The sequence below is a fragment of the Grus americana genome, chromosome 7 (genome assembly GCF_028858705.1).
Source record: "Grus americana isolate bGruAme1 chromosome 7, bGruAme1.mat, whole genome shotgun sequence".
Taxonomy (NCBI): domain Eukaryota; kingdom Metazoa; phylum Chordata; class Aves; order Gruiformes; family Gruidae; genus Grus; species Grus americana.
Genome location: NC_072858.1, coordinates 41,433,116 through 41,460,167, shown reverse-complemented (window position 1 = coordinate 41,460,167; position 27,052 = coordinate 41,433,116). Strand labels below are relative to the sequence as shown.

General features: G+C 59.8%; 4 protein-coding genes across 11 annotated transcripts; all 4 read right to left on the bottom strand.

Annotated features, from left to right (window-relative positions):
* Nucleotides 1-119: 119 nt before the first annotated feature.
* ECHS1 (enoyl-CoA hydratase, short chain 1) lies at nt 120-2,232 on the bottom strand. 2 transcript variants are annotated; one of them, XM_054832153.1, is made up of 8 exons: nt 2,073-2,232; nt 1,401-1,598; nt 1,184-1,311; nt 1,005-1,104; nt 803-907; nt 604-723; nt 448-515; nt 120-358 (listed from the first exon to the last, which is right to left on the bottom strand). In XM_054832153.1, exons 1-8 carry the CDS (start codon nt 2,185-2,187, stop codon nt 293-295), a joined length of 900 nt encoding a protein of 299 aa, XP_054688128.1. In that variant the 5' UTR covers nt 2,188-2,232; the 3' UTR covers nt 120-292. The 2 variants fall into 2 exon arrangements, with proteins under 2 accessions (XP_054688128.1, XP_054688129.1); XM_054832154.1 differs by having other exon boundaries at nt 1,401-1,518; nt 2,073-2,220.
* A 1,938-nt stretch (nt 2,233-4,170) lies between these two features.
* MTG1 (mitochondrial ribosome associated GTPase 1) lies at nt 4,171-7,064 on the bottom strand. Of its 7 annotated transcripts, XM_054832649.1 has the most exons (11): nt 6,926-7,058; nt 6,777-6,841; nt 6,404-6,508; nt 6,233-6,313; nt 5,907-5,963; nt 5,611-5,701; nt 5,443-5,504; nt 5,108-5,204; nt 4,855-4,936; nt 4,600-4,712; nt 4,175-4,483 (listed from the first exon to the last, which is right to left on the bottom strand). In XM_054832649.1, the coding sequence occupies exons 1-11, from the start codon at nt 7,047-7,049 to the stop codon at nt 4,386-4,388; spliced, it is 975 nt and encodes a 324-aa protein (XP_054688624.1). In that variant the 5' UTR covers nt 7,050-7,058; the 3' UTR covers nt 4,175-4,385. The 7 variants fall into 7 exon arrangements, with proteins under 7 accessions (XP_054688617.1, XP_054688620.1, XP_054688618.1 ...); XM_054832647.1 differs by having other exon boundaries at nt 4,173-4,483; nt 6,404-6,841; nt 6,926-7,064; XM_054832648.1 differs by having other exon boundaries at nt 4,176-4,483; nt 4,855-5,204; nt 6,404-6,509; nt 6,778-6,841.
* Nucleotides 7,065-7,282: 218 nt separating this feature from the next.
* Nucleotides 7,283-10,877, bottom strand: PAOX (polyamine oxidase). Its single transcript, XM_054832660.1, has 7 exons — nt 10,395-10,877; nt 9,571-10,063; nt 9,290-9,489; nt 8,754-9,009; nt 8,420-8,532; nt 8,171-8,328; nt 7,283-7,717 (listed from the first exon to the last, which is right to left on the bottom strand). The coding sequence occupies exons 1-7, from the start codon at nt 10,540-10,542 to the stop codon at nt 7,577-7,579; spliced, it is 1,509 nt and encodes a 502-aa protein (XP_054688635.1). The 5' UTR covers nt 10,543-10,877; the 3' UTR covers nt 7,283-7,576.
* Nucleotides 10,878-12,130: 1,253 nt separating this feature from the next.
* Nucleotides 12,131-19,620, bottom strand: LOC129209014 (lysosomal acid lipase/cholesteryl ester hydrolase-like). The gene is made up of 9 exons (XM_054832694.1): nt 19,525-19,620; nt 18,350-18,467; nt 17,482-17,680; nt 16,525-16,634; nt 15,163-15,271; nt 14,396-14,570; nt 13,671-13,742; nt 12,571-12,636; nt 12,131-12,441 (listed from the first exon to the last, which is right to left on the bottom strand). The coding sequence occupies exons 1-9, from the start codon at nt 19,618-19,620 to the stop codon at nt 12,208-12,210; spliced, it is 1,179 nt and encodes a 392-aa protein (XP_054688669.1). The 3' UTR covers nt 12,131-12,207.
* Nucleotides 19,621-27,052: the final 7,432 nt, after the last annotated feature.

The window sequence follows — 27,052 nt, the reverse complement described above, 5'->3', positions numbered from 1 at the left end:
GGCTGCTCCTGCCCAGCTCCGCGTCCCAGAGCGGTGCGATGGAGCAGGGGGGTTCTCAGTGAAGTGAGCCCCAGCATTTCCCAGCTCAGGGGGGGACCCCGCAGCAAGGACGCCCCATCTCCCGGCAGCACCAGGAAAACCTTTTAATAGTGACGGCAAAGGTGGTCCCTGCTGCTGGCTGTCTCACCGCAGGCAAGAACCGCTCGCTGCCGGGTCCTGCGCCCCTCCACGGGGCAATGCAGGGGGGGCTGATGGGCAGAAGGCGGCCGCAGGGACCCGCGCCACCCCGGCCTTAGCTGTCGGTGAAGTTCGCCTTGCGCTTCTCCACGAACGCCGTCATCCCCTCCTTGCGGTCGCCCTGCAAGGAGCGGTGAGGTTGGGGGGGGGGGGGGCTACGGCAGCCCCACTATCCCCCTCCACCCAAATGGAGCCAACTTCCCTACTCACAGTGGCAAAGGTGGCGTAAAAAAGCCGCTTCTCCGTCCTGTTCCCCTCCGCCAGTGTTGTCTCGAAGGCTGAGAGCAAGGGAGAAGTTGGGGAGACCCTGCTGCCCGACTCCGTGCCCCTCGCAGGGGGGTTCCCCGTTGGCCCCCCAGCCCCTACCAGCATTGACTGACTCCTTCGCCATGGCGGCCACCAGCTTGGAGTTGCTGGCGATCTTCTCAGCACAGCTGATGGCCGCATCCAGCAGCTTCTCCGCAGGAAAGACCTTGCTGACCAGGCCTAGGATGGACGGTGGGGGGGTGGGGGGGACGGCTCCCCACTGGACCCCCACAGTGCCAGGGCTGGCCCGTGCCCCTACCTGCCTCCTTCGCCTCCGCCGCTGAAATCCGGTCCCCAGTGAGGACCATCTCCATCGCCAGAGACTTCCCCACCGCTCTGGTCAACCTCTGCGTCCCTCCGGCGCCTGGAGGCGTTTGGGGAAGGGAAAGGTCCAGAGAGGGACACCCGGGCGTCCCCGCTCCAGCCGGGATGGGCCCCGCTTGGCGCGCACCCCCGCTCACCTGGGATGGTCCCCAGCAGGATTTCGGGTTGCCCGAACTGCGCCTTCTCCCCGGCGTAAATGATGTCGCACATCATGGCCAGCTCACACCCGCCACCCAGCTGGGACGGGGGGGGAACAGAGGGGTCAGGGGGTGCCGGGGCTGAACCGGGGCGGGGGACACACACACACGACACTCACGGCGTAGCCGTTGACGGCGGCGATGATGGGTTTGCGGACGGTGGAGACCTTGTCCCAGCCGGCGAGGAAGCCGCCGCTGTAGCACTCCTGGAAGGTTTTATTCTGCATCTCCTTGATATCCGCGCCAGCTGCAAAGGGAAACGCGGTGGGACGCCGTCCCGCTCCCCACCCCCCCTCCGCCCCAAAAACCTTTGGGGCGGGGAGCACCCTGCCCTACCTGCGAAGGCTTTCTGGCTGCCGGTGATGACGATGGCCCCCACCTCCGGGTCGCTCTCCAGGGCCTCCAGTGCCCGCCGCAGCTCCTGCATCAGCCCCTCGCAGAGGGCGTTGAGCGCCTGCGGCCGGTTCAGCTGGATCAGGCCCACGCTCTGCCGCGCCCCCGTCTTCTGCACCGCCAGGTACTGGAACGGGGCCCCTGCCCGCCGCCCCCCGCACCGCCCCGTTAGGCAACCGGCCGCCGGCAACCGGGTCAGACGCCCGCCCCCCCCGCGCTATTTTAAGGCGACCTTCAGGGCGGCGGGCCCGTGCCAGCGGTCACCGGCAGCCGGCGGGACGTCACCCCCGGGGGCGCGGGACCGGGGCTCGCGGGGAGCTGCCGGAGCGATCCTGACCGGGGCAGCTGCAGCCCAGTGACCGCCCGGTGCCGGGCCCCGGTGCACGGTTCGGGGACCCCGTGCACGGTGCTGGGACCGTACGTGGTGCTGAGCCCCAGCGCACGCTGCTGGGACCCCGGTGCGCGGTGCTGGGATCCCGGTGCGCGGTGCGCAGCGCGTACGTGGCGCAGGAACCCGGTGCCCGCTGTCGGCGGCCCGGTGCGCGGGGCCAAGCCCGGTTGCCGGGTGCCCGTTCCCGGCCGCTCCCCCCCCGCCCGCCCCGGTGCCCCGCTCACCGGCGCTGCAGGCCCGCGCCCCGAGGAGGGGGCGGGGCGGCGGCGGGACGAGCGCATGGCGGCGCGCGGCGGCGGCGGCGGCGGGGCGGAGGAGCGCGCGCAGCGAGGCGGCCATGGCGGAGAGCGGCGGAGCGGCCCCGCCCCGCCCCGCCGCCCGCGGACGCCCCGCCCCCTCCCCGCGCCTATTGGACGAGACGGCCCCGCCCCACAGCTCGCCTTCCCCATTGGCTGAGGCCGTGCCGCCGCGCCCCGCCTCTGGCGCGCTGCCGGGCCGGGCCGCTCCCGCGGGGCTCCCCCCCCGCCCCCCCGGTGCCGGGGCCGCGGACAAGGGGCCACCGGGGGCCGCCGGGCGCCGCACCCCCTGGCCCTGCACCCCCTGCCCGGGCCGCGGCTGCCCGGGGCGCGCCGGTCCTGCCGTGCTGCCCTCGCCCCCGCGCGGCGGGACACGAGTGGGGCCGGAATCGGGGTGTGTGTGTGCGCGCGTGTGTGTGTTTAGAGGCGCCGTGGGGTGTGACCGCGGGGCACGGGGTGCTCCCCCCGCCGCCTCCCTCAGCTGCACGCACCGCCGCGGGCCGCCCCGCGTGGGCGCCGTGCCCCGCTCCCCCCCCGCCGCCGCGCAGCCCCGAGCGCGCGCCCCCGCGCGTGGGGTGGGGGTGAGGGGGGGATGGGGGTGGGGGGCGCCGGCGGCGGGAGCGGGAGCGCGAGCGCGGCGGCGGGAGCGCGGCCGGGGAGGAGCAGAGCGCAGGGAGCCAGCGGCAGCCCCGGGCCCGGTGAGCCCCACGGGCGGGGGCGGCGGTGCCGGGAGGGGGCGGGTGTGAATGTGCGCCGCGGCCGCGCGTGTGCACGCGTGCGTGCTGCTGCGGGAGGGGGGGCGTGCAAACTGTGTGTGTGCAGGGGCGGCGTGTGCAGGGGCGGGCCCGCGGGCCGTGCCTGAGGGCGCGTGAGCAGCGTGCACGCACCCACGGGCGACTGCGATCAGCACAGCGGTGCGCGTGCCTGCGCGCAAGCCACGCAAGCGCGTCTGTGAGCCTCGCGCGTGAGCCTGCGTGTGTCTGCGTGTGCGGCCGTGCGCGAGCGTGCACACGCGCGTGCAAGCCGTGCTTGGGAGTCGCTGCCCGGGTGCGGGCGCGTGCGTGAGCGCACAGCCGCGCGCCACTTGTGCGTGCGCGTGCAAGCGCCGGGTGCACTGGGGTGCGCGTGCAAGAGCGCGCCTCATCCACGCGAGGGGCGTGGGGGCGGGGGGGAGTAGGGCGCGTTTATGCAACGCACGGGCCGCCCGCACGAGCGACGCGTGCGTGTGCGCAGCCCCGACTCCCGCGTGACGCCGCGTCCACGCGTGTGCGGTGCCGCGGGCGGCGTCTGAGCGCCGCGCCTCTCCCCGTGCCCAGGTGCGGCGGGATGCGGCGGAGCGCGGCGGCGTGCTGGGCGCTGGTGCTGCTGGCCGCCGCCTTCTGCGAGCCGGTGGCCGGCAAGGGCGGGCGCGGCGGGGCCCGCGGGGCCGCTCGCGGTGGGGCCCGTGGGGCCGCCCGCGGCCGGGCGAAGGCGGCGGCGCCCCGCTACGGCTCGGCCGGGGCGGCTCTGCGGGTGGCGGGGGCGGCGGCGGCGGGAGCGGCGGCGGGGGCCGCCCTGCGCCGGGCCCGGCTGACCGGCGAGCTGGAGGGGGGCGATGGCGTCGAGTACCGTGACGGCAACTGGACCTCGGCCGCACCGGCCCGGGACCCGCCGGGCTGGGCCGTTTCCTGGCTCTGTCCCCTGGCCGCCGTCCTCCGCCACTGACGGTTTCGGGGGGAACCGACCGCGCCCAGCGCGGCTACCGGAGCCGTGAGCACCGACCGGCCGCCACCGGGGCCGAGCCCCCCCGCCCGGGTACCCGCTGCCACCGGGGCAGGACCCCGCAGGAAGGCACCTCACACCCCCCCGTGCTGAACCCCGCGGGTCTCGGCAGCAATAAAGCTGGGCGGCAAGCAGGATGCAGGGCTGGGGACCCCGGGACAGCCACCGCCCCGCAGCACGCCCCCGCGGGCTTTATTTCAGGACGGAGGTGACCACAGTGGGGCTCTGTCCCAGGCCCTCCCAGGTGGGTGCTGTACCCCCCCCCCCCCAGAGCAGGGGATCCTGTACCCCCCCACACCCCTTGCAGCAGCCCAGGCTCCAAAACCAGGGGTTGCCCCGTCAGAGCCGCTTTAATTGCACACCAGAGCTCTGCGGCAGGGTGGGCCAGCCCCGGGGGGGCGGCGGGGTGTCCCCAGGGGGGAGCCAGGCCCTCGTTCCCCACCCAGGTGGTGCCTCTTCCCCCCCCCCCCCCGACAGGTCTCAGTCCAGCGTCACCCTGCCCAGGCATCCCGCCCGGAAATCCCGCAGGAACTCGTAGGCAGCGGCCGGGTAGTTGAGCATCGTCACGTTGACATTCCCTAGAGACAAGGGCAGCGGGGGCAAGAGGAGGCGTCAGGGGGCCTGTGGACACCCCAGGACACCCCAAAGCCTGGCCACTGTGCCCCGGGCAGCAGAGACCCCCCCCAGCACTCACCTGTCCCTGTCAGCACCTTCACCTTCTGCGTCCTGCCCTGGGCGAGGGCCACGTGCCTCAGCACGGGCTCGATGTCATCGCAGGCCTCGGCCAGCCCGTAGCGCTGCACGTACCTGCCGGGGGAGGCAGCTGATGCCCTGCCGGCATGGTGTCTGCCCCCCAGCACCCCAGGGATGGCTCCTCCTCCGCCCCCAGCTCGGTGCCACAGGCAGCGGACGCAGCCCGGGGCTGTCACCAGTTTCCCTGCCGGCTCACCTGAACTGCTGCCGCTTGTTCAGGGCGTACAGGAGGTAGTCGGCCATGATGTCCTCGCCCACCAGGTGGTCACGGATGGCTCCTGGAAAAAAAGGGTCCAGCCCCCGCTGCCCCCAGCCCTGCCCCTGCCCTCCGCATGCCCCCCGTGCGCCAGGCTGGGGGGCCGCGAGCAGCAGACTCTGGGGTACGGGGCCCAGCCGGGGGTCAGAGCCATGTTTAGGGAGTTCCCCCCCTGGCGCAGCCTCCCCCTCACCGCAGAGCGCCAGCTTCATGCCCGTCTCCACATCCCCCAGCTTCGGGGGCAGCACGCCAGGCGTGTCCACCAGGTACATCAGGGGCTGCTCGCAGACCTGGGGCAGGGGGAGGCGGGGCCGGTAAGGACGCGCAGCTCGGTAATTAGCAGCGCAGACACCGACACGGCTAACGAGCGAGGCGTTGAGCTTTCTTTGAGGTCTTGCTGGAAAGGGGACCCAAGCAACCCTCTGAGATGAGCTCTGCGTGCCTCGAGGTTTTCTGGAGCTCCCGCAAGAGGACGCAGGGCGGCAGAGCCCAGCACCCACCCGGCCGGCCGCACTGCAGGGAAAGTACCTGGATTTTGGTCAGCACCGCCTTGGTGACGCCTGGCTCGCCACCAACCGCGGTGGCTTTCCCTTCGGGGAAAGGAGGGACACAGTCAGAGAAGTGAGCAACGCTCTGCCCCGCCACCTGCTCTGCGGCTGCACCAGCGCCTCCTCCCCAGGCCCCCCGGAGAAATACCCTTCTTGAGGTGCAGCCTCCGCAGGGAGTTGATGAGCGACGACTTGCCCACGTTGGGCACGCCGATCACCAGGATGTTGTACTCATTGCTCTGGAAGAGAAGAGAACGCAGGCAGGGAGCAGCAGGTTATCGGCCACCCACCCCAGGAGCGACGGGCAGCCCGGCCTTTGTCGGCGCTTCTGGCACACGCACGTGCGTGAGCTGCCTCGTTGCTCCGGCCGGAGGGGGAGGCGACCCGCAGACGGCCACCCTGGCTCCCCGCGTGCGCGCTGGCAGTCTCGCTGCCGTGTCTCACCTCGGCCCTGTGGTAACGCGGGCTGTCGCCCACCAGCTTGGCAACCAGGGGAACAATCTGCAGGGAAAAGATGGAGAAGGGCCGTAACAGCAGCTCTGCGCCAAGGCTGGTGGCAGCCGCTCACTTGGAGGACGCGCAAAACAGGGGCCCCAGCAGAGGACGGGGCGCCCTGGGTGAGCTGGAAATGAAGATCGCTCTGGACCAGCCGGTGTCACCTCCTGACAGTGGGGCACTGAAGCCTCTTCACGGGGCTGGGAGGTCAGTGCACGGCCCTGGGCTGCCACCAGCAAGGAGCGGGGCCAGGCGCAGGGCTGCTGGCCCGTTACCTTCTTGACGTTGCTGTCGCGCTGGCAGTCCGTGAAGACAACGTGCAAGCATCCTTGCTGCTTCAGGTGCTCCAGGACCGTCTGAAGGGGACGGGCAGAGGCGTTGCTGGCACCTGCCTGCGGCAACCTGCGGGCCCCCAAACGGCTGGCCAGCCCTGCCCCGGCGCTCACCGGCTGCTGGCGAGGATCAGCCAGGTCCATCTTGTTCAGCACCAGGACGTGCGGGCGAATGCCCAGCACCTCCTGTAGCACGGGGTTACGGCCTGACAGCGGGATGTGAGTGCTGCTAAGGAGAGCATGCGCTGGCATGGGAACAGGTACCGGGCGGAGCAGTTGGGGGCAGAGGGGGGTGGGGAGCCGGTGGGGCTGGCGCAGAGCTGAAACTGGGATGGGACTGGGAGAAGGGGTGGCCTGGAGGGAGATGGGGCAGCTGGGGCACGCGGAGGGCAGGACCGGTGGCTGGATCCCGGGATGCAAGCTCCTGCTGCCACGGGGGGGTACCCGGGCGGGGGGGAGAAGGTCGAAGGGCCGTGCCGGAGGATATGCGAGCGTCGTGCACCTCGATGAGGCAGTCGGCGCGGCGCAGGGAGGCCCGCATCTGCCGTAGGCCTGGAACACAGCGCTGGGTGAGCGGCGGCGAAAGTGTCGGGGGGGGGGGGGAAGGAATCAGCCCGCCGCGCCCCCACCCCTCACCTTTCGCCATGTGCCCCGGGAACCAGGAGGCGACATCGCGGCCGCCGAAATCGAAACGCTCCCGGAACCCACCGGGCCCGAACCCGTTCACCGCCGCCCGCAACGCTCCCGCCCATCTTCTCATACCGGCGGCGCGCCTTCTTCTGCGTCACATCCGGCGCGACGCGACCCTGTGGGCGTGGCCCCGGCGAGTGGGCGGGGCGTTCCCCTCAGCCGGCGACGCTCCCGTCGTCTCCTCAGCGCCATGGCGGAGCTGCGGCCTACGGGGCCTACGGGAGGCTCGACGGTGGTTCCCGGCGGCACGGGGGGTGCCGGGCCCCGCGGGGGGCACTCCGTGCCCCCCGCGGGGCCCGGCACCCCCCGTGCCGCGGGGCCTGGTCCTCAACCCGCCCCTCAGCCGCCCCCAGCCCCTCAGCCCACCCCGGAGCCAGGCCCGACGCAGGCCCCGCTGGACGACACCCGCTTCATGATCGCCAGCACCAACTGGTATTAAACGCCGCAGCCCCTTTTCACCACCGGACCCGAGCTGAAGCGCTGCATCCTTCTCCCTGGAAAGAGATAGAAGCCTCCGCGTCCCTCCAGCAGGGAGGTTTCTCAATAAAGGAGGCTGACCGACAACGACCTGCGAAGCACGGGTTTTATTTTCCTGCCTCAGAGCCGAGGAGTGGGGCCAGGTGCCTCGAAGAGCTGGTTGAGCCGCTCAGCCTCTCGCCAGCCCGACAGCAGGGCCCCGTGGGTGGTGGAGTAGAAGGTGCGGTGGGTGGCCTCGCCGGCGAAGAGGAGCTGCAGAGGCTGCGGCGAGGTGGGAGGTGAGCGCTGGGGCCCGCTGCCTCCCCTAACCCAGCAGGGACACTGGGTCGTGTTAAACCACCTGCCCTTTGGCACCCCGCGGACGCACGACCCGCTCTGTAGCCACATAGAGACTGAGAAGCAGGCACCTTCCCTTCCTTAGAGACCCACCCCATGCCATGAGGATGCCAGAACGTAGTTGGAAAGCGTCCCCAGATTTTACAGAAATGGGGTTCCCCTCTAGCCCTGTGGAGCTCAGCGGGAGGAGCCAAGGGGAGTTGGTGGGTGGCCTGAGCATCGTTGACCCTTGAAAGGAGCGGGAGTAGGGAATGCCACCTCCCTGTGCTCCTCGAGGCCTGGGGCGTCCTGTTCCCACCCCTGTCCATCTGTCCCCATGCCCAGGGGGTCCTGCTCCCCCCATGGCGGGCTACCTCCCCTGGGGCCAAACCCAGTTACCCTGGGGTCCTCGGGGTCCTCGGGCAGGGGCTGAGCCAGCACATCGATGTCGTCCCCCGAGCTGCCGACGGCCACGTAGCTGTAGGAGCCCCGGGTGTAGGGAGCACTGTGCCACCGGGACCTGAGCACGCTCCTGGGAGCGGGCAGGTGCGGGTTCCCTGCGGGCACAGATTTTGGGTGAGATCCAGAAATCTGGTGCATGTTTCCCCAGGGGGGTTGGGATGAGGAGGGCGGAGGAGGTGGCAGTACCTGTCAGTGTGCGGAGGACGCGTGTCATGGTGCTGAGAACCTCCGTGTCGCTTAGCGTCTCCATGTACTCCGACTCCTTGCCTGCGATGAAGCCGCAGAGGACGTGCCCGTGCCTGGGGAGGAAGGATGGGGTCGAGAGCTGCCTGCTGCCCTCCTGCTGCTCAGCGGGCACCGCACCCTCCCTGCCCAGGGACCACCGCTGCGTCATGGACCACCAGAGACCCAGAGAAGGTCCTGAAGCTCCAGGCAGGACCACGATGGTTCTTCACATTGCCCGGAAAATGCCCAAACCCCCAGCCGCGACGCCCCTTTGCTGATGCTCCCGGCCACGTACTGCTCCGGCGGTTGGAGGACCACAAATCCAACGAGCTTCTTGAACCAGCTGGCCTCAAGGTTGGCGCTGGGTTCCTCGAGGGGCGACTCGTCCTCCCACACCGCTTCGAGGAGCTGCTGCTGGGGTTCCCAAAAAGGCCGCTCAAACTCCAGGAAGATCTTGTTGTTGGTGCCGAAACCCAGGCGGCAAATGGCCTCTGCTTTCCGCTCGGGCAGGGGAGGCTGGAAGAAGTCCTGGTGGCGTTCCTTGAGGAAACCTGCAGGCAGAAGATCGGGTAGAAGGTTGGGCAGCTCTGTTCACCACGCTCCTAGACGGGGTCTGAGATACTTTCCCCTCCCTGAGCTCCTTCCCAGCCTGCCCTCTCCCACCGGGGTTCCGGATTAAGAGTCCCGTGCTCTACCAACCGGGGTTCCCGGTGGGAGAGGGGAGGCTGGGAAGAGGTTTGGGCAAGTCCCTGCCCTCCATCTCCCCATCTCCAGCCACGTCGACCGGTTGGAGGGGACAGGCAGGGCATGGGAAGGTGTCGGTGTCCTCACCCAGCGGGACGGTGACGATGACGTGGTCGGCGAGGAAGGCATCTCCGTCCTCACACTCCACCCGGACGGGGAAATCCCTGCCCTCCTCCCCTTCCTCACGGAAAGACCCTCTCCACCGGATGGTCCTCACCGCCTTGTTGAGCAGGACGGTGCCCTCCGGCAGAGCCGAGAGCATGCGATCGGGCAAGCTGCTGTAACCGCTGCGGGAAGAGGTGCCGCTAGGGATGGGCTGCCCCCCTGAAAATGCTCTCCTATGTCCCCCTCCGGAGCCCCGCGCTTACCCCGGGAAGGTGCAGTCCAGGCCGGGCAGGGAGACGTACTCCCCGAAGGGCTCCAGGGCCACCAGGTCCATGCTGTGGGTCCCGCTGATGCAACACTCCAGCTTGAGGCAGGCGGCGAGGACGGCCAGCTGGAGCCGCCGGGCGTCCTCCTGGCCCCCCCCCAAAGCGGGGACCCTTGGGGCGATCTCCGCCCGCAGGTACTGTCCCACGCTGGGCGCCGGCAGCTCCTCAGCCCCCTGAAAAGCGCGGGCAGAGGCCAGGAGGGCGTCAAAGAGGTCGCGGGCTTCGCTCACCGCCTCTGGGCTCAGCACCCTCCCCGAGCTGCCGTAGGTGACTGAGGGCAGCGGGGGGTGGCCCCCCGCCTCGGCCCGCTGGTTCTCTTCCTGGGCGGCCTCGGGGCCCAGCAGGCCGTAGCGGGTGGCCAGGCGGAAGACGGGGTTCCCTGGCGAGGGGCCGTGGATCCAGTGTGCCCCCATTTCCACCAGCCCCGACGCTGTGGGGAGGGGAGGGAGGGGTCACCCCAAGGTGAACGCATGGCAGGACCCCCAACCCCTTGTGCCCCCCGGAACAGCGGGACCCCCGTCCCCCCTGCACTGCCCGTCACCAGTCCCGGTTTGGTCCCACTGCGCCTGTGGGACCGGACACCCCCAGCCCCGTCTCTCCCCCACTCAGGACTGGCCCCACGGGGGGGGGGGGGGGGGGGCGGGTTCGGGTGCAGCTTCCCCATCCCTGCTCCAGTCCCGGAACAGCCACACTCCCGCGCCCGCCCAGTGCCGCCCCACCCCCACCCCCCCGGCCCCACCCTCCCCGGGCCTCCCCCGTACCGAAGGGGCGGGTGCAGACGCGGCCGCCGACGCGGGCCCCCGCCTCCAGCAGGCGGAGGCAGCCGCGGGCACGGAGCCGCTGCGCTGCCCCCAGCCCCGCCAACCCCGCGCCCACCGCCAGCACCCGCCGCCCGCCGCCGCCCTCCATGGCGCCAGGCAGGCCCCGCCTCTCCCGACAGGCCCCGCCCCGCCCGACAGGCCCCGCCCCGCCCGGCAGGCCCCGCCCCGCCCGGCAGGCCCCGCCCCGCCCGGCAGGCCCCGCCCCGCCCCGGCAGGCCCCGCCCCCCGTGCCGGGGAAGAGGCGCGCGAGCTGGGGGGGGCCGTTGCCGCCGGTGGGGCCGTGGCTTCAGCCCGTGTGCCCGGGCCCCGGCCGGGGTCCCAGCTGGGAGGGGCTGGCTCGGGACAGGGGACCCCTCTGGCGTGGGGGCAGCCCCGGGACCACCCCCGCCGCCCTCCTCCTCCTCCTCCTCCTCCTCCTCCTCCTCCTCCTCTCCCCGTCCCGCCCCGCGGCTGCCCGGTGCCGTGGCCCGGCCCGCTGCCCGCGTTGGGCCCTTCGGCCCGGCTCCCGGACCCTGCCCCGGAATAAAGCTGCCCGTGCCCGAGACTGCCTGGCCGTTCTTTGCCGGCGACCGTGCCAGCCCCGGTGCTGCCGGGGGGTGCCGCTGCCCGCCCCGGCGGAGGTGGGGCTCGGGTTCCGGGGTGGGGGCTCCCAACCGGGACCCCCGAGGAGCACCCGCCGTGCCACCCTGTCGAGCAGCACGCTGTGCCCGGCTGCGGCTGGGGTCACCCCGACACCGCGGGCAAGGCGTGTTTGGTCCTGCGGCCTGGGCAGTGCCCAGGAAAACGGTTACACGGAAGGAAGAGCCGGGGGTGGGAGGTGCGGGCCCCTGGACACCCCTTCTGAGCGTTTATTTCGGAGGGATTTCCCCCACTTGCAGTTTTCCAGCAAGCAGCAGGGCGGGACCCATGGGGGGGTTGCGCGCTGTCACGGCACGCCAGCTCGGTGGCAGCTTCGTGGAGAGGCAGTGCCCGATGACCCGACCCTGCCTGGGCCATTCGGGGCCGCCGGCTCCCAGGGATGGAGGGCAGGCCTTCCCCATTCCCAGCGTGTCGGTGCTAGGCCGTGCAGCCGTCCCCGGGGACCTCCGGCCACTCAGCCCTGGGACTGAGTGATGCAGGCGAGCACCTGGCTGGGCCCAGCTGAGTCCTGACCCACCCCCCTGAGATGGAGACCCTCCACCAGCCTGGGGACCTGTTGGGGGGAGGAAGGGTTCCCTGCGTCCAACCTGAACTCCTCTGGGCTGCGATCTGGGGCTGGGACCCCTTGTTGCATCGCCTGTCGCTGCTGAGAAGGGTTTGGCCTCATCCATCCCCTCCATCCCCACCTGTGCAGCAATCGGGGGCTGCTCTCAGACACCCCCCTGCCTCCCCGTGGCCAGACCCAACAAGCCCATCTCCCTCCCATCTCCACCGTGGGGTCACGGCAGGGTCCCCGCATCCCCCTCGCGCAGCCAGGACGCGGCTGCACCATCGCCCCAGCAGGACTGCCCGGCCAGTGTCTCCTGCCTGCCCCAACACCTCAGCGGAGCCCAGCGCTGCCCTGTCTGCGTGGTCCCCTGGTCCGCGAGCAGCTCTCAAGCAAGGAGGAGGACAAAGCCCGACAATCAAGGGATGCGCAGGAAGCACCATCACCACAAGCGTCTCAGGCCAGCAGGAAGGAGGGGACAGCGGGGGATGTCCCATCACCCCCCTTGGCTGTCCCGGCCGAGGGAGGGGGACCAGGCCACCGACATCTCCCTGGGGAGCTGCCACTCTACTGGGACCCCTCCATCAGCTCCAGGATGCTGCTGTAGAGGCGCCCGGGGGCATCCAAGCCCCACATGAAGTCCCAGTGGTTCCAGTCAGGGATGTGGCCGTAGGTGACGAGGTGGGCAATGCGGGGCAGCAGCAGGCGGACATCCTTCCAGTCAGCCACCCAGTCCTCCCCCCCTGACCACACCGCGGTGGGCACAGCCATCTCCTCCAGCCGGTAGGAGGGAGGTGTCTCCTGGAGGGACATGGGGGGCTCTGAGGAACCGCCATCATGGTCAACCCCTGCGAGCCGGCCCGTCCCCGCACCACCCAGGGCAGTTCCCTGGCATCTCCGGCTGCCAGCACTGCCGCTGCAGCCTCCTACCTGGTGGTACACGGCTGGGTTGTTGCTGCCATAGTCGAAGGCTTTGAATTCTCCCGATTTCATCACCTGGGAGGAGAGGGTAGATCTGTGGTGGGAGGCCAGCGAGTGCTGCCGTGTGGGTCCAGCATCTTCCGGCCTCCTTGAGGGACCACATCATGAGTGGGTGCTTGCACAGGACTTTGCAGGAGGAGCTGGCATCCCTGCAAAGCCAGGCTTGCCACCTTTTTTAGCAGGGTGATGCTTTGACCTCCAGCTATCCGTTGACAAACCAAGGTGTTGCATGCGACTCCTTGGCTGCTCTGGTGCAATGCTCGTGCCCCCGAAAACCTACTCATCACCAGCAGTACCGTGTGTGCAGGATGCTGCCAGAGGACTTCACGTTGGTGAGTTTTCCTTCAACAACCTGATCATCCTTACCTTCCCGTGACACTTCGGGCTCAGGGTACATGGTCATCAGTGAGCCCAGTTATTATGAGAGTTGCTTCTATGCTAGGGGTGAAAGCTCAGATACCTGCCCAATAGTTGCATTGATTAAAAAGACCTTTTTTGCCTTTCCCATTACCTATAACTTGGCTCTGCAAGGAGGCACCAGGGTGGGGGTCTCCAGCCTGACCCTGTTTCCAGCGGGGCCAATGCCACAGCTGCAGCAGGTTGCTCAGACTGGCAGAGCCCAGCCCTGGCATCTCCAGGACCCCTGTGGGGGGTCTCTTGGATCCCCCATTGCCTCCTTGTCCCCGGCTGAGCGAGCCCAGCTCCCCCAGCCTCTTCTCACATGCCCTGGCTTCCACCCACCATCACCACGGTGTCCTCAGGCTCACTCTGCTTTGGGGATCCCTGGGAGCCCCAAACTGGTCCCAGCATCCAGCTGTGCCTGGCACAGCCCAGGGTGCACCCCCCAGTGTCTCCTGGTCCCCAGAGGGACCAGGGCAACTCATCCTGCATCCAGCACCTCTTCTGTACGCCTAATTTCTTGCCTTTACTTTCTCATGAGCTGCTAATGCCCAAGACCCCCCCAACCTCTCACATCTGCCCTGGACACACCAGACTCTCAGTGAAGGGACCATCCCAGGAGTGGAGCATCTGCTTTTCAGGGGACCCACCTGGGCCCAGTGTATCATGTTTTTGACAGACGTCCCATCCGGATAGTGGGATGTGTACACGTCCAGCCGTGTCTGCAAGGAAACATATTCATTGTTTTCCAAGGGACAGGAGCGAAGACGGCGGTTGCCAGATGATGCGTTTCCCAAAACAGCCACTGCTGAGTCACACTGCCTAGAGAATGGGGCCAGGTTCAGGAATATAATTCTCACTACAAATCAATTCCTCTGAGACAGCTGCAGGAGGAGAATGGCGATGAAGGATGAGGTACCCCCAGCTCCTGGAGATATCTCCCCTGGGCGCAGGGACTGTGCTCAAGACCTTAGTGACTACCCGCGGTCACCCAGCTGCAGACTTGCCGTAGGGTGGGCTGCACCCCAGGGTGCTGGTGGGAGGTCCCAGTGACAGGCAGCCCTAACCTGGAGATGCTACCAAGTGCCACCTGGCCACTGACATTCACCCAGCAGATGGGGTGACTTTTCCTATCCAGGGAGGAGAGGCAGCGAGGGAGGGCTTTGGCAGAGGGACACGCGTTGCTCTTGCAGCATCTGCTTGCCCGTGAGCGCTGGGGGCAAGTGGCCGTGGCAGGCTGGGCAAGGTGTCTGGCAGGGAGGGGGCCAGCAGCAGGCAGGGGGGTCCGGCAGAGCCAGCGGGCGCTGGTGGGTGCACCCGAGCGGTGCACCCCGGGGCTCCGGCTCCCTCAGCCCCACCTGGGGCGTGCACCCACCATGTTAAGGTTCTTCTCGTTGAAGCCACCGAGCAGAAAGAGGAGGCTGGCACAGGGCTTGTGCAGTAGTGGGTGCCTGCACAGCTGGGGGAGAAACCTCCACAGCTTCCTCATCCGCAGCGAGGCGTCCGTTCTGCCGAGCAGAAGCTGCAGAAGCAAAGGGCAAGGTTGATTGCTTGCATTTCTCTTCCTGCAGCCCAGCCCTCGGACTGCCTCCCCCGACCCACCGCCAGCCGGTGTCCCCGTGAGCTGTCCCACCAGCTGGGCGGTGAGGGGATGTGCGCCCACAGAAAGTCAAACCCACTCCCCCTTTGCCTCGCTGAGATGGGTACAGCTCATGGCAGGAGGCGATGCTGACCGAATGCATGTCAGGGAAATCAATATTCAAGGCTCTCCTCTTTCCCCCCACCTCCCCCAAGCGCTGGATTCATTTTTCACTGTCGTTACAATCAACACAGTAAAGTTGCTCTTTTCTAGGCGGTCTGTCTGGGAATTCAACAAGTGCCCCCACAGAAAGACCAGTTTCAACACCTTCAACAGAAGGAAGGCAGGCATGTGCTCAACAAAGCGGCCATGCAGTGACATGTCAAAGTGACATGCCTGTGCTTATAAATCAGTCAGAATTAAGTGTTTTCTGCCGCATCGGATAGCCCTGGGGACTGCATCTGGGCACGATCCCTTTTCTAGCACTGGTGTGTTTGGGGGAGGAGAGCTTGGAGTAATCCCCTACCTGAAATATCTTGAATTGCCTGTCCATGAGGAAGGACATTTTCATGACGGGACTTTTGGCGTGCTTGATTGTCACTACTGGAGCCAGGGCAAAAAACATTTTGATTTTCTGAGCCAGTTCTGGCATGGATGAAAACGCAATGAACGCTGAGAAAACAGAAAAACAACCTGAGACTTGGTCAATCTTTCTTTAGGTGCTTAATCCGAGGATTCGCTTGGACCCACTGCCCAGATCTGTCTAGCTGGCGTTACCTCCGATTAGAAATCTGGGATCTCTTAACATTAGTGCTAGAGATGACCAAAAGGAGACAACACCTTTATTCCTATGGTTAGAAGTAGCTAATGAACCACTTCAATGACTACTGCTGATTCTGCCCCTCTGCTCTGCTCTGGTGAGACCCCCCTGGAGTACTGCATCCAGCTCGGGGGTCCCCAGGACAAGAAGGCCATGGAGCTGTTGGAGCAAGTCCAGAGGAGGCCACGGAGATGATGCGAGGGCTGGAGCACCTCTGCTATGGAGACAGGCTGAGAGAGCTGGGGTTGTTCAGCCTGGAGAAGAGAAGGCTCCAGGGAGACCTTAGAGCCCCTTCCAGTCCATACAGGGGCTCCAGGAAAGCTGGAGAGGGGCTGGTGACAAGGGCAGGGAGTGACAGGCCAAGGGGAATGGCCTGAAGCTGCAGGAGGGGAGATGGAGATGAGATGTGAGGCAGAAATCCTTCCCTGTGAGGGTGCTGAGGCCCTGGCACAGGGTGCCCAGAGAAGCTGTGGCTGCCTCTGGCTCCCTGGCAGCGTTCAAGGCCAGGTTGGATGGGGCTTTGGGCAACCTGGGCTGGTGGAGGGTGTCCCTGCCCATGGCAGGGGGGTTGGAACTAGATGATCTTTGAGGTCCCTTCCAACCCAAACCTGTCTGTGATTCTGTGATTCTATGAAGTCCTGCCCCATTCACCAGGTGAAGGGAACAGTACTGTCATCTTCCATCAACCACTACTAAAGGGTGTCATCATCACAGAGGTTATCTCATACTCATGATGGCCCAGCTGGTGAAAAGAAGCATAATGCATTTCATCAAAAAGCAGAAGCTGTGACCTCTTTGCAAACCACCTTTGGTTTTGATGTGAAACTCTGCAATTCGGTTTTCTAGGTTGAATTGCAGTGGCAGCAAAGAGCTTACTTAGGCCACCAGGAGCTTTCTTACTACCTAGGAGCATGCTGGTCCTCCCAGATGTCTCGTAGGGAAAGTGTGGCCACTGTGGGACTTCTCACTGCAAGAGACTTTCTACCTGGTCTGCCTGCTCAGCAGCCCACAAAAACGGGACCTCTCCGCTTTCTGCCTACAAACACCAAAATGAACGTTCTGAAGGTGGTTTAGGCAATGCGATGTGCAACCCCGTCTAACGCACCGATCGTGCAGCCCTGAGAGTAGCCAACGTAATATATCTGCTTCTGCCCAGTCTTCTGCAGGACAAAGTCGATCATGGCCGGGAGGTCGTACATTGCCATTTCATGAAAGCTGCAACACAGGAGCAGCACGTTGGTTATAAGGTAGCAGCAGGAGAGCAAACTTACCTGTGAATTTTGGCTGCCTTGCATTGCTCGTATACTGAAGGGCTTAACAGCTGTGGGTGATTTTCCAGGAGAAAATTCCTATGAGCTAGGAGAGCCCTGTGCTGGGTGAAACTGCCATGGCCTCATTCTTCCCTGAAAAGGCTTAAGTTCTCCCACAACCATCGTCAGTGGTAGAGAAACTGTGCAGAGCCTGGCCAACTGTGCGCTCAGGTGCAGCACTCAGCAGCTCTGCAGACCCAGAGCTGGCAGGATTATGCCACCAGCTCCGCTCCTAGAGGTGCTCTTTCCCAGAAGGAGCACCAGTTCCTACCCATGTGCCTTTTGGTGTGAAACGCAGACCTACTTTATTAGTTTTTTCTTACTGGAAGCATGTTTATGAGCTTAAGAAATCCAGGACTGCTCTGAAGATCAGCTCTGGGCAGGCAGTAGCAGCTTAAAAAGCCATTCTTGGGGACGAGGTTTCTGTGGACAAAGTCTAGGAGAAGGGGAGGTGGCAATGACACTTGTGGACACCTTGCTTGGCTGGGGAGGTCCCCGCAGAGGCCCCAAGATAGGACTGCTGTCTCTGTAGGATGGACATCCCCAGGCAGGCAGCAGCGCGGGGAGGTGTTGGCACCACGTCAGCAGGCAGGTCTGCACAGGTACCTCCATCCTCCCCAGGCACACCGCAGGGAGGTCTGGGGGAGGCCGTACCCGGGGATTAGGTGCTCTGACTTGCCTGCTTGGAGGCACCCACCTCTGCTTGATGGGCAGAGAAGTTTGCCATGCTTTTGTAACCTGCTTCAGCCCACCTGAAATCCCAGAATTCAACCTGGTCAGCTGAAAGGTGCTGGTGTCTCCGGGACCAGCTTGTCCCCCGGCTGTTTCCCAGCCAGACGTCATAGCCGGAGTCTGCCAGTATGAAGCCAAGGCTGTTGTTAGCCAGATTTTCCACCCAGTGGCTGCCTTCTCCAAGTAACCCATGCTGGAGGAACACGACCGGTTTGGCTCCTAGATACGAAAGAAACAGTGCATTTCACTGAACCAGAATTTCTCTACTTACCCCAAATTCAGGCCAACAAAGCCTCTTTCTTGCACTGCCAGAGGACATGCAATGTGCATTTTAATGACGTCTCCTGGTGAAAAAAATCGTCGCTGTAGTTGTCTTGTGGTGGTTGCCCTTGTAGTCTTAGGCTGGAGAGCTGCGGATGTCCCTTGTAAGCCTCTCAGACCCCAGGTGCTCACCCCCACAAGCTCAGTACCACGTGAAAGCTCAGATGTACAGGCTCATCCCTGAGATCATTCAAACCCCAAAGTCACAAATTTATGGGGAAAAAATTAAATGAGGAACTCTCTTAAGATATGCCTGCACCCTCTGAGCCTTAAAACGAAGTCTCTGCTTGACATAAAAAGTGTTTGCTGTGCTGCACAGATGCTTTTCTATGCTGGCTGCTAAAGCCTTGACTGTAAATTGGAGAAGTGCCATGGATTTGGTATTTTTTGCTTTAAAAATAAATACTCCCCTGGCCTGGTAAGGTTCATCCCTTCACCCGCTTGTTATGTTAGGATTTGTTTCAGGTTTTGTGGGTTTTGTTGTTGTTGTTTTGTTTGTTTGGGGGTTTTTGTTTGTTTTTGTTGTTGTTGGTTTTTTCCTAGCTTCCTTGTGAAATAGAGCTATACCTGTGTTCCTCGGATTTTCTCTCCCATGAGGAATTCTGTTCAGACTGACGTAGTAGCCATCGCGAGTCAGGACTTCATACTCCTCGCTGGGGTACCCGCTGTGGCAGATCAACTGGCTCTGGGGAAAGGAAAACGCAAGGTAGAAAGCTTTATGTAGCCGAGGTGCTTATTTTCCTCGAAGAGCACACCCTTCATCTGCTGGGATGCCTTTGCCAAACTGAAACACCACGGCAGCTGGGACATTGCTTTGCCCAGGGTGTCTCTGGATCACCAGAGGACTGATTTTATTTGAGGATGCTCTGTCCGAATCTCACGCCCGCCCCGGTGAGATGCCCAAGGGAAGAGGAGATGCTCAGCTGTGGGCTCTCACCCGCAAGCAGGAGGGGAGCCGGTGGTGGCAGGGGTCCTCTGCAGCACGCAGCAGCGCACGCATTTGAAATGCTTCCAGAAATGAAGATTGAAAGCAAAAGGATTTACTGACAGCTGACACCGGCGGCAGGACATGCCATGTCACGCTCCGAGACGACATGCGGGGCAGATAAGACGGTGGGGCATATCGAACCTGCCGAGCTGGGCTGACTGGAAGGGCAATAGGACAAGCCCCGTAAGATTTGTTGCAGGGCTGCTGAGGCTCTGCCTCAGCTTTATTTATGCCAAAAACTCCACTGATTGGGAAATTTCATTCTGGCGAAATCCAGCTGTGATCCTGCCTACACATAGCTGTATGCTTGCTTTGTCACACATTTGATGGAAGAGATTAATTTCAGCAATTTTATTGCCCACATGTTGGGTTGATCTAAAGCCACCTTCAGAGACATTCAGGACTCACCTGGACATGGCCCCAAGCAACCTGCTGCAGATGAAGGAGAGGAGCCATGCACAGCTTTCTACCCTCCAGGAACATGTCTGATCAAATCCAGTCTGGCATTGCTCCCTTCTTTAACTGACCTGCTCATAATTGCCCTTAATACTGCTGGAAGGAAGAGGACTCCTTCAGGAAGCAGTGCTCATTAATGGTGGCATGGAGGCAACGTCATATCACACCGCTCAACAAAACCAGCACGCGCCATGACCTGAGTCCTCTCCACATACATACCCTCCAGCCCTCTCTCTTCCCCAGCTAAACATCCGCAAACTTTCAGACAGAGTGGAAATTCAAAGTTCTCCTGACTTACAACATTCATGGAAGTCTCGGGATTTATAGCCTCCATGGCACCTTCTGAGTTCGCGGGTGCTCGTATCAAAAACAGGATTGCAATAAAGAGCCACATCTTGTGTCTGTGTAAAATATTATTATTATTACTGTTATTATTGTTATTAAACATTGTTATGAATGTCTGTTTCTACTTGGTTATGATGGGTTAAGTTCCTTATGTATCTGAAGACCATATATCATGGGCTGGGCTGGAAAAGCAGAAGGGATTCCCAATTCCAGCTTCCATTACAGGCAAGTACCATTCCATGGTACTAGGCAAGACCTGTTTTTATATTGTTAATTGTACAAAGAAGAGAAACAGCTCTATAATGCAAGAACTAAAGCGATAGAAAATGCCATCGGGCCAATTGTCACACAGAGGGAATTAATCTGAAGCAAGAGTTTATGCTACGGAAGGAACGCATTTAGGTTGGCTGGGCTATGACTATGTCTATACTTTTGCTGTTTCTCTATTGCTTAGCTTTTGCAGCCAGAAGCCACTATTAACAGAAGGATCCTATGAACTGAAACTCATAGAGCCTCATAGGAGGACTATTTCTTAAGTAAGTGTAGCCTGTAAAAAACAGAAACCTTTTTGATCACCTTAGAGTCTTCTGTCCTGAGCAGAGTTCTATTTTTAATATACACAGTTAATATTACATATGATTTCTAATGCTTTGCCGGGCTCTCAAAAATTAGAGCTTAACTTCAGCCCAGTAGCATGAGTTGCAAATCTTCTCACTGGCCATCTGGTTACTCTTTACCTCCCTTCTTCCTCCTCCCAGTGGGTCTCCCACACCATGAGACATATCTGCCCTCTGAAATGTTCCCAGTAACCCTGTCTATGGTATTACCAAGAGGCAAGCTACCAATAAAAAAAGCGATCAATGCTTTTTCACCCTTGGGATAGCTCCAACGCAAATCTGGATTACGCAGAGGAAAATACGTTACCAGGCAGAGCCCACCGTCGTATCTGATCAGGCTGGTGGTGTGAATGGTGGTGGCTCTGTCATCACCCGTGTTAAAAAGAGCACGTTGTGTCAGAGCCCGGCTACGTTGGCACCACGCTGGACCACATCACGTGTCCTCCAATTAAGTGATGTGCGTGCTGGTCATATCTTTGATAACTTCCTCTGCTTGGCCATGTGGTCATAACTTTCGTGCTTGCAAAGGATTACATTCCCAAAAGCAGCTGGAGCAGTGCGGTGAGGAATTTCAGCTATGGAATTGCACCTTAGGCTTGTGATAGTAAAAAAATGTCAAAAGGTTTTGTTTGTAGAGGGTACGTTCCTAACTCCTGGGGGCCCTTGGGAATGCCTCTTAGAAGAGCTCCTGGGGCAACAAAAGGACTTGGGCCCCACCAGCTTCACAAGGACTCACGAGCCTGCTGACCTCTCCATAGACACACCAAGGACAGGTCAGGCTTCACGGGCTGCCTGGGTGGGAGACACTCAGTGATTACACCAATCTCCAAAAGTGACAGTGGCCCAGGCAGCCTCCACATCGCCCTTACACCCAAGCGGTATTGTATTTGCAACTAGCAATTTGCAAAGCCTCTGCAATGTTTACTGGAAAAGCACCAAGCTTGGTGTCTTGCCGATGGACGGCAGAGCGGATGAGAGCTTGTGCAATGCCTCCGTTTGGCTGAAGCAATGGGTATTGCACAGAACAAAGGTGTTTGTTCTCCACCTCCAGCCCGTGACCTGACAACCTGCACCTTTCTGTAGCTACTTAGTAGTCACCTGAAAGACTGAGCCTTCAGTTGGCTACCAGGTGCCCTGCTTGAACGTATGTTTCCTAGTCATGGATTAGGTTGACTTCTAATGTTCCTACCAGCCGTAGTCTATGAGTAGTATGCGAATTGTGAAACGCAGCCCAACACACACGTGTGTTACTCCATCCACCAGGCTGTAATGTTCTGTCAGCGCTGCAACTGCTGACACAAAGGGATGGTGTGTGTGGGCGCTATCTTCCTGACAGCGGGTGTGGCCAGAGCCTTCTCTCTTTCATTGCCTTACTTCTGTCCCTGTGTCTCCTCTGGGCTTTTGTAAAATGTCTTCTCACTCCCGTGACCACAAAAATCCCACTACGTAAGATGGACTTTGCAGGTTGTGTAGAAGGCAATTCCAGTGTGTGTCCCAAAAGGAATTAAAAAACACCCTATGGGTGGAGAAACTGCTACCCAGTTTGTATTTTTCTACTCTGCCATCAGGTTGCCTTCAACAGCATCAAGACAGACCTCACCTTTTACTTGTATGGTTGGCCACTTCATCCACTGTCAAGACTGCTGCCTTCTACCTCCATTGAGTACTAGTTATCTAGCAGAGAGATTGTAAAGGCAGCAGAGACTTCTCCAACATCCCCAGGCCATGGGACGAGGCTATCAGAGCCGTGTATCAGGGCTGAGACTAGTGTACGATTTAGCACCAGTACCTATCATAACTATGGTAGGAAGGAGAGAAGTTGCCAAGAAAGACCAGCTAGCTTTTTACCGAGAAACTCTTGTGTAACTTAGTCAAAGGAAGAGATGAAGACTGAGTTATTTGAAGTTAGGAGACCAGAATTAGGCATTGTGACATATAGGGGCAAGTTTAGGTGGAAAGAGCAACACCGTCATGATACTGCTACGATTGTTCACTTAACAGAATTGTAAATAGTCACTACTATTAACCTACAGTGTCAGGACCCCATAATGCATGGTAGGGTGCACAACCAAATATTAGATAGACTATCATGGGCATCTTAAAATGAAGCTGTATAACCACACTCACGGGATGTTTTTACAATATTGTTGTGGGAACTAATGTAAAAAAACCCCAAGACCATTTAGAAACAGGAAGGTATTTTATTTAACTTTCTAACCAAATAGACTGTACCAACCAGAACTCTCATATACACATTCTCAAAGGGGCCAAAATGTGTGTATCCAAGTGGTCTGGCCAAGGTCACCTGACTGTGACATGGAAGGCAAAGGTTGACAGCTACCGAGTCCTCCTCCTGCTTGAGGCTCAAAGGCCAACTCTTTCCTGGCCTCTAAGGTCTTTTAGGAGTCAAAAGTTGTTATGGCGTGATGCTTTGCTTCTGTGTCTTCTCAACTTGCCATCCAGAGGGACCTTGACAGGCTTGAGAAGCGGGTCCATGTGAACCTCATGAAGTTCAACAAGGCCAAGTGCAAGGTCCTGTGCATGGGTCAGCGCAATCCCAAGCACAGCTACAGGCTGAGCGGGGAATGGATGGAGAGCAGCCCTGAGGAGAAGGACTTTGGGAGTGTTGGTGGACAAGAAGCCCAACATGAGCCGGCAATGTGCGCTCACAGCCCAGAAAGCCAACCGTGTCCTGGGCTGCATCACCAGCAGTGTGACCAGCAGGTTGAGGGAGGGGATTCTGCCCCTCTGCTCCGCTCTGGTGAGGCCCCACCTGGAGTACTGCGTCCAGCTCGGGGGTCCCCAGGACAAGAAGGCCATGGAGCTGTTGGAGAGAGTCCAAAGGAGGCCACGGAGATGATCCGAGGGTTGGAGCACCTCTGCTATGGAGAAAGGCTGAGAGAGTTGGGGTTGTTCAGCCTGGAGAAGAGGAGGCTCCGGGGAGACCTTAGAGCACCTTCCAGTCCCTACAGGGGCTCCAGGAAAGCTGGAGAGGGGCTGGTGACAAGGGCAGGGAGTGACAGGCCAAGGGGAATGGCCTGAAGCTGCAGGAGGGGAGATGGAGATGAGATGTGAGGCAGAAATCCTTCCCTGTGAGGGTGCTGAGGCCCTGGCACAGGTTGCCCAGAGAAGCTGTGGCTGCCCCTGGCTCCCTGGCAGTGTTCAAGGCCAGGGTGGATGGGGCTTTGGGCAACCTGGGCTAGTGGAGGGTGTCCCTGCCCATGGCAGGGGTGGGACTGGATGGGCTTTGAGGTCCCTTCCAACCCAAAGCAGTCTGTGATTCTATGAACTTCATTCTTTATCAATATTAGGCAACATTGCTGCTGAGTGTCTTTCATTTTCTTGTTTGAGGTATCATAGGACTGTAACCCGTCCTCCTGTTGGGATAACAGGAAGAGAAACAGCCCATGAAATGTGTCGTAGCCCCACTGCTGTCCTTCTGTTAACAGGTCCAGGTCTTCTGCTGATGAGTCACCTTCTCTGCGGCACATCACAGTGCAAGCAACACATTCTTCATCACTTACTAGTCTAATTGGTGTTAATCATGTCCCTGGCTATCAACGCATACCATTCCTCTAACTCCTGCTCTGGTGTTTCTCTTGGTGCTTTCATGCATGTAGTAGCCTCCAGACTGTATGCCCGAGATGCTGGTTGTTACCTTCTATCCATCACAAGCAGGGAGATGCTTAACTAGCTGTCATCTGGTTTTGGCATCCTGAACTGGGAAAGAGAGTATCATTCTGATTTTAGCAATAAGAGAAAATTAACTCTTGTGTAATCCCGGCCAGATAGGCATGCTTCTCTTCAAGTAACCTTGGAGAACCTTGCTCAAGTAAAGAACCTGATAAGGAAAGCAGTGCTTATCTGGTTGTATCTCTCCTAGTTTAAAGCCCCTCAGCTAGGCTGGGATATAACCAGCATCTCTGATTGCACATTTAGTCTGGGTTTTACCAGCGTTGCATGGTGAAGCTTGATGAAACAATGAATTCTTTTCACAACACCTTGCCAGAATTGTTCATGCAATCGTTTTATTCACAGTAGTGAAACTGAATGAACAAAAGCATAAATGATCCTAAATGTTGGTTGTGAAATAGCTGAGATGTGGTCACCAGTGGTTTGTCTCAGCTAATTCTTCTCCCGTTTCTTTGTTCAGAAGACCCCAGAACAACCCTGAACTACTTCTACTTCTTCTCTCATCTCTCTTTGTTGTGCAATTGGCTTTAAAAAGTATTTTAAAGCTAAAAGAGTTTGGTCTTTTCATAAACAGGCCTAGGCCAACTTCAGCAAACTTTCTTAAAAAGAAACATTAAGATTTTTCAAATTTGGTATCATGGTGCTCTTGGGCTTTTTTCCAGTGTCTTGGGGAAAAGCTGATTTGGCTCAGCTCAGGCAATGCCCTGGTCAGGGCTTTCAGAGACTTCAGGGAGCAATAACGTCCCACATGACATCATCCAGGATCAGGAATGGAGACCAACAGAGGCTTGTGAAGAGTGCTGGAGGTAGTTATATCTGATCATGATTTTGGCTAACCATAACTTTCCATGGCCTTACACCATTCCCATCTGCCTAAAGCACCGATGTACAAAAATACAAGTCTCAAAGTTACTGGGTCTCTCTTCCAAGCATTCATTTGGCAATCTCAAAAGAAAATTTGGAAATAACATAGGAAATAACTCATAGTTCTTGAAATAAGAGAGTGGCATGTCCTCAACTGAATAAAACTCTGAATCTACTCAGTAATACTGGTGACTGCTGGAAACTGTTGTCAGGTTTGCTTTTAAGGATCAAAAAAACATGAAATGGCAGTGCACCATCTGACATAGCTCAATGAAACCTTATCCTAGATTAACCCTGGTACAAATCAGTTTCTAAATAACAGCGTAGGCCAGTACGTTGCTTAAAGCAGACACTGAAACAATCCTACAGTTACTTACAGAAGCGCAACTTCACTTTAAGTATGTGCCTGTGCATAATCCTCAAGCAGGAAGGACGCTGCAGTAGAAGTGCTCACCACCTCTCCAGTGTGGACGCATCCTGGAGCTGGCCATATGCTCCACAGTTCATGGAGCTGATTACGTGCTCCACGGTTCATGCATGCGCTGCCTTTCTTTGCATTGACCATCATGATGACAGAAAATTGTAGGTCAGCAAAAAATGGTGCAACTGCTGTATTTTGAACAGGATGTGACACGGATTTAAGCCCTTCTGGCCTTGTGTGCCATATGCAGGCAGATCAATAATGGCTTTGCATGAGCACATCTGGAATGAAATTAAATAAGCGGCTGAATGACCAACATACTCCACACATGTAGGCATATGACTCAGGCTGGTTTGCTCACGTACGGACAATAAAAAGGGAGCACTGCTATGCCATGAGCACATTCACCAGGGTGGTGAAGGCCTTGTGCTGCCTTGTGAAGTCTAAAGGTGAGACACTGAGTTGATCTGGGCCCTGACATCGTGGGCTGATGTCCCAGCCTGACCTTGGACCTGTGCCATCACTATGGACCTGCCTGATGACTTTTGACTTGCCTGACAGACTTGAGGCATGCAAGGACTCCAGTCCCGGCAAGATCAACACAGCTTGCCGCATAACTCAATCTGTTTATTGATCAAGGCAATCCCAGATGGCAGAACATTACAATATTTATGCTACAAGCACCTTGATTAGTTACCGTTCTGTTTGCTTCCTAAACGCACAGCTTCAGCCATTGATGATTCTCTAACAGGGGGTGGGAAGCGAGTACCAGCACCATAGGGAGCAGAGGGCTTTCAGAACCCGACTTAGAGAGAACTTCACCAAAACCCTCCGTCATGGGAGACTGCCAAGGAATGAAGATAATGCAACACGAACAGTGCATCAGACACTTACAGGAGAGGCAGAAACATTATAACCAGAACAGAAAGAGAAGAGACTAAACCCTGCAATTCTTACAACTTTTCAGAAGTAAAAAGTTAGTAGTTTTTTAACTAAGCATAAATGTTTTTGCAAGCTTTTCAGAAGTCTGTTGGGGAAATGTCTTGCCAAGCTTTGGGTGTTTATTTGCAAAGACAGAAAAGTCTTCTTGCATTTGCATTGACATCCATGGCATGAACACAGCGCAGTCCTCTAAGAATGCTGCTCCAGGGCAGAGCTCTGCAGTAAATAACTAATCGCACAGAAAAAGATGTCATTACAAATATACTAAGTGAGGTAGCTGCTCACTGTCACACCAGATAGATCATGTCTAACCTATAGCCTAGTTCTTACACCCTGAGATTACCTCACCCCATCCTGTTTTCTTCTGTGGTCAATTCTAGCTGTAAGGATGGAAAGTGAAACACCTTGACAGCCAGCCCCCTTTGATGATAACTCAAACAGAGCTCACTGCAGCTGTCCCACAAGGGCATGCACCAACAGCCCCGTCCCACCACCCCCAGACAGATGGATGAAAGCATGCTGCTAAGACCCACAGTTTGCCTCGGGACAGCAGCCGTGCTGGGCTCGGTACCCCTCCTCTGCGACCCACCTCTTCCCCACAGGGCACAGGGTGGGGGATGCTGGTTGCATCATGGGTGGTAGGCATCTGCCAGCGTTACAAGCCAGCAGAAGTCATCCCTGAGCAGGGGGAGGGTTGGACAAGCAGCTCTCCCATGCCTGCACATGGCAAGAGGTCTGTGCTGAAAACCCCCATACTCCTCTGGAGGTTTAAGGCAGTACAACTACACAGAGCCCAGTGGACCCTATCTTAATTTATTATCATCATCATCATCATCGTCATTGTTTGTACATCTTTGTGGAAAGAGGGCCTCATCCTTTGCCCTGCTTGCTCCTAGGCATATTTTAAGAATATAGTTACACAAACAGGCAAATTCACAATTCCT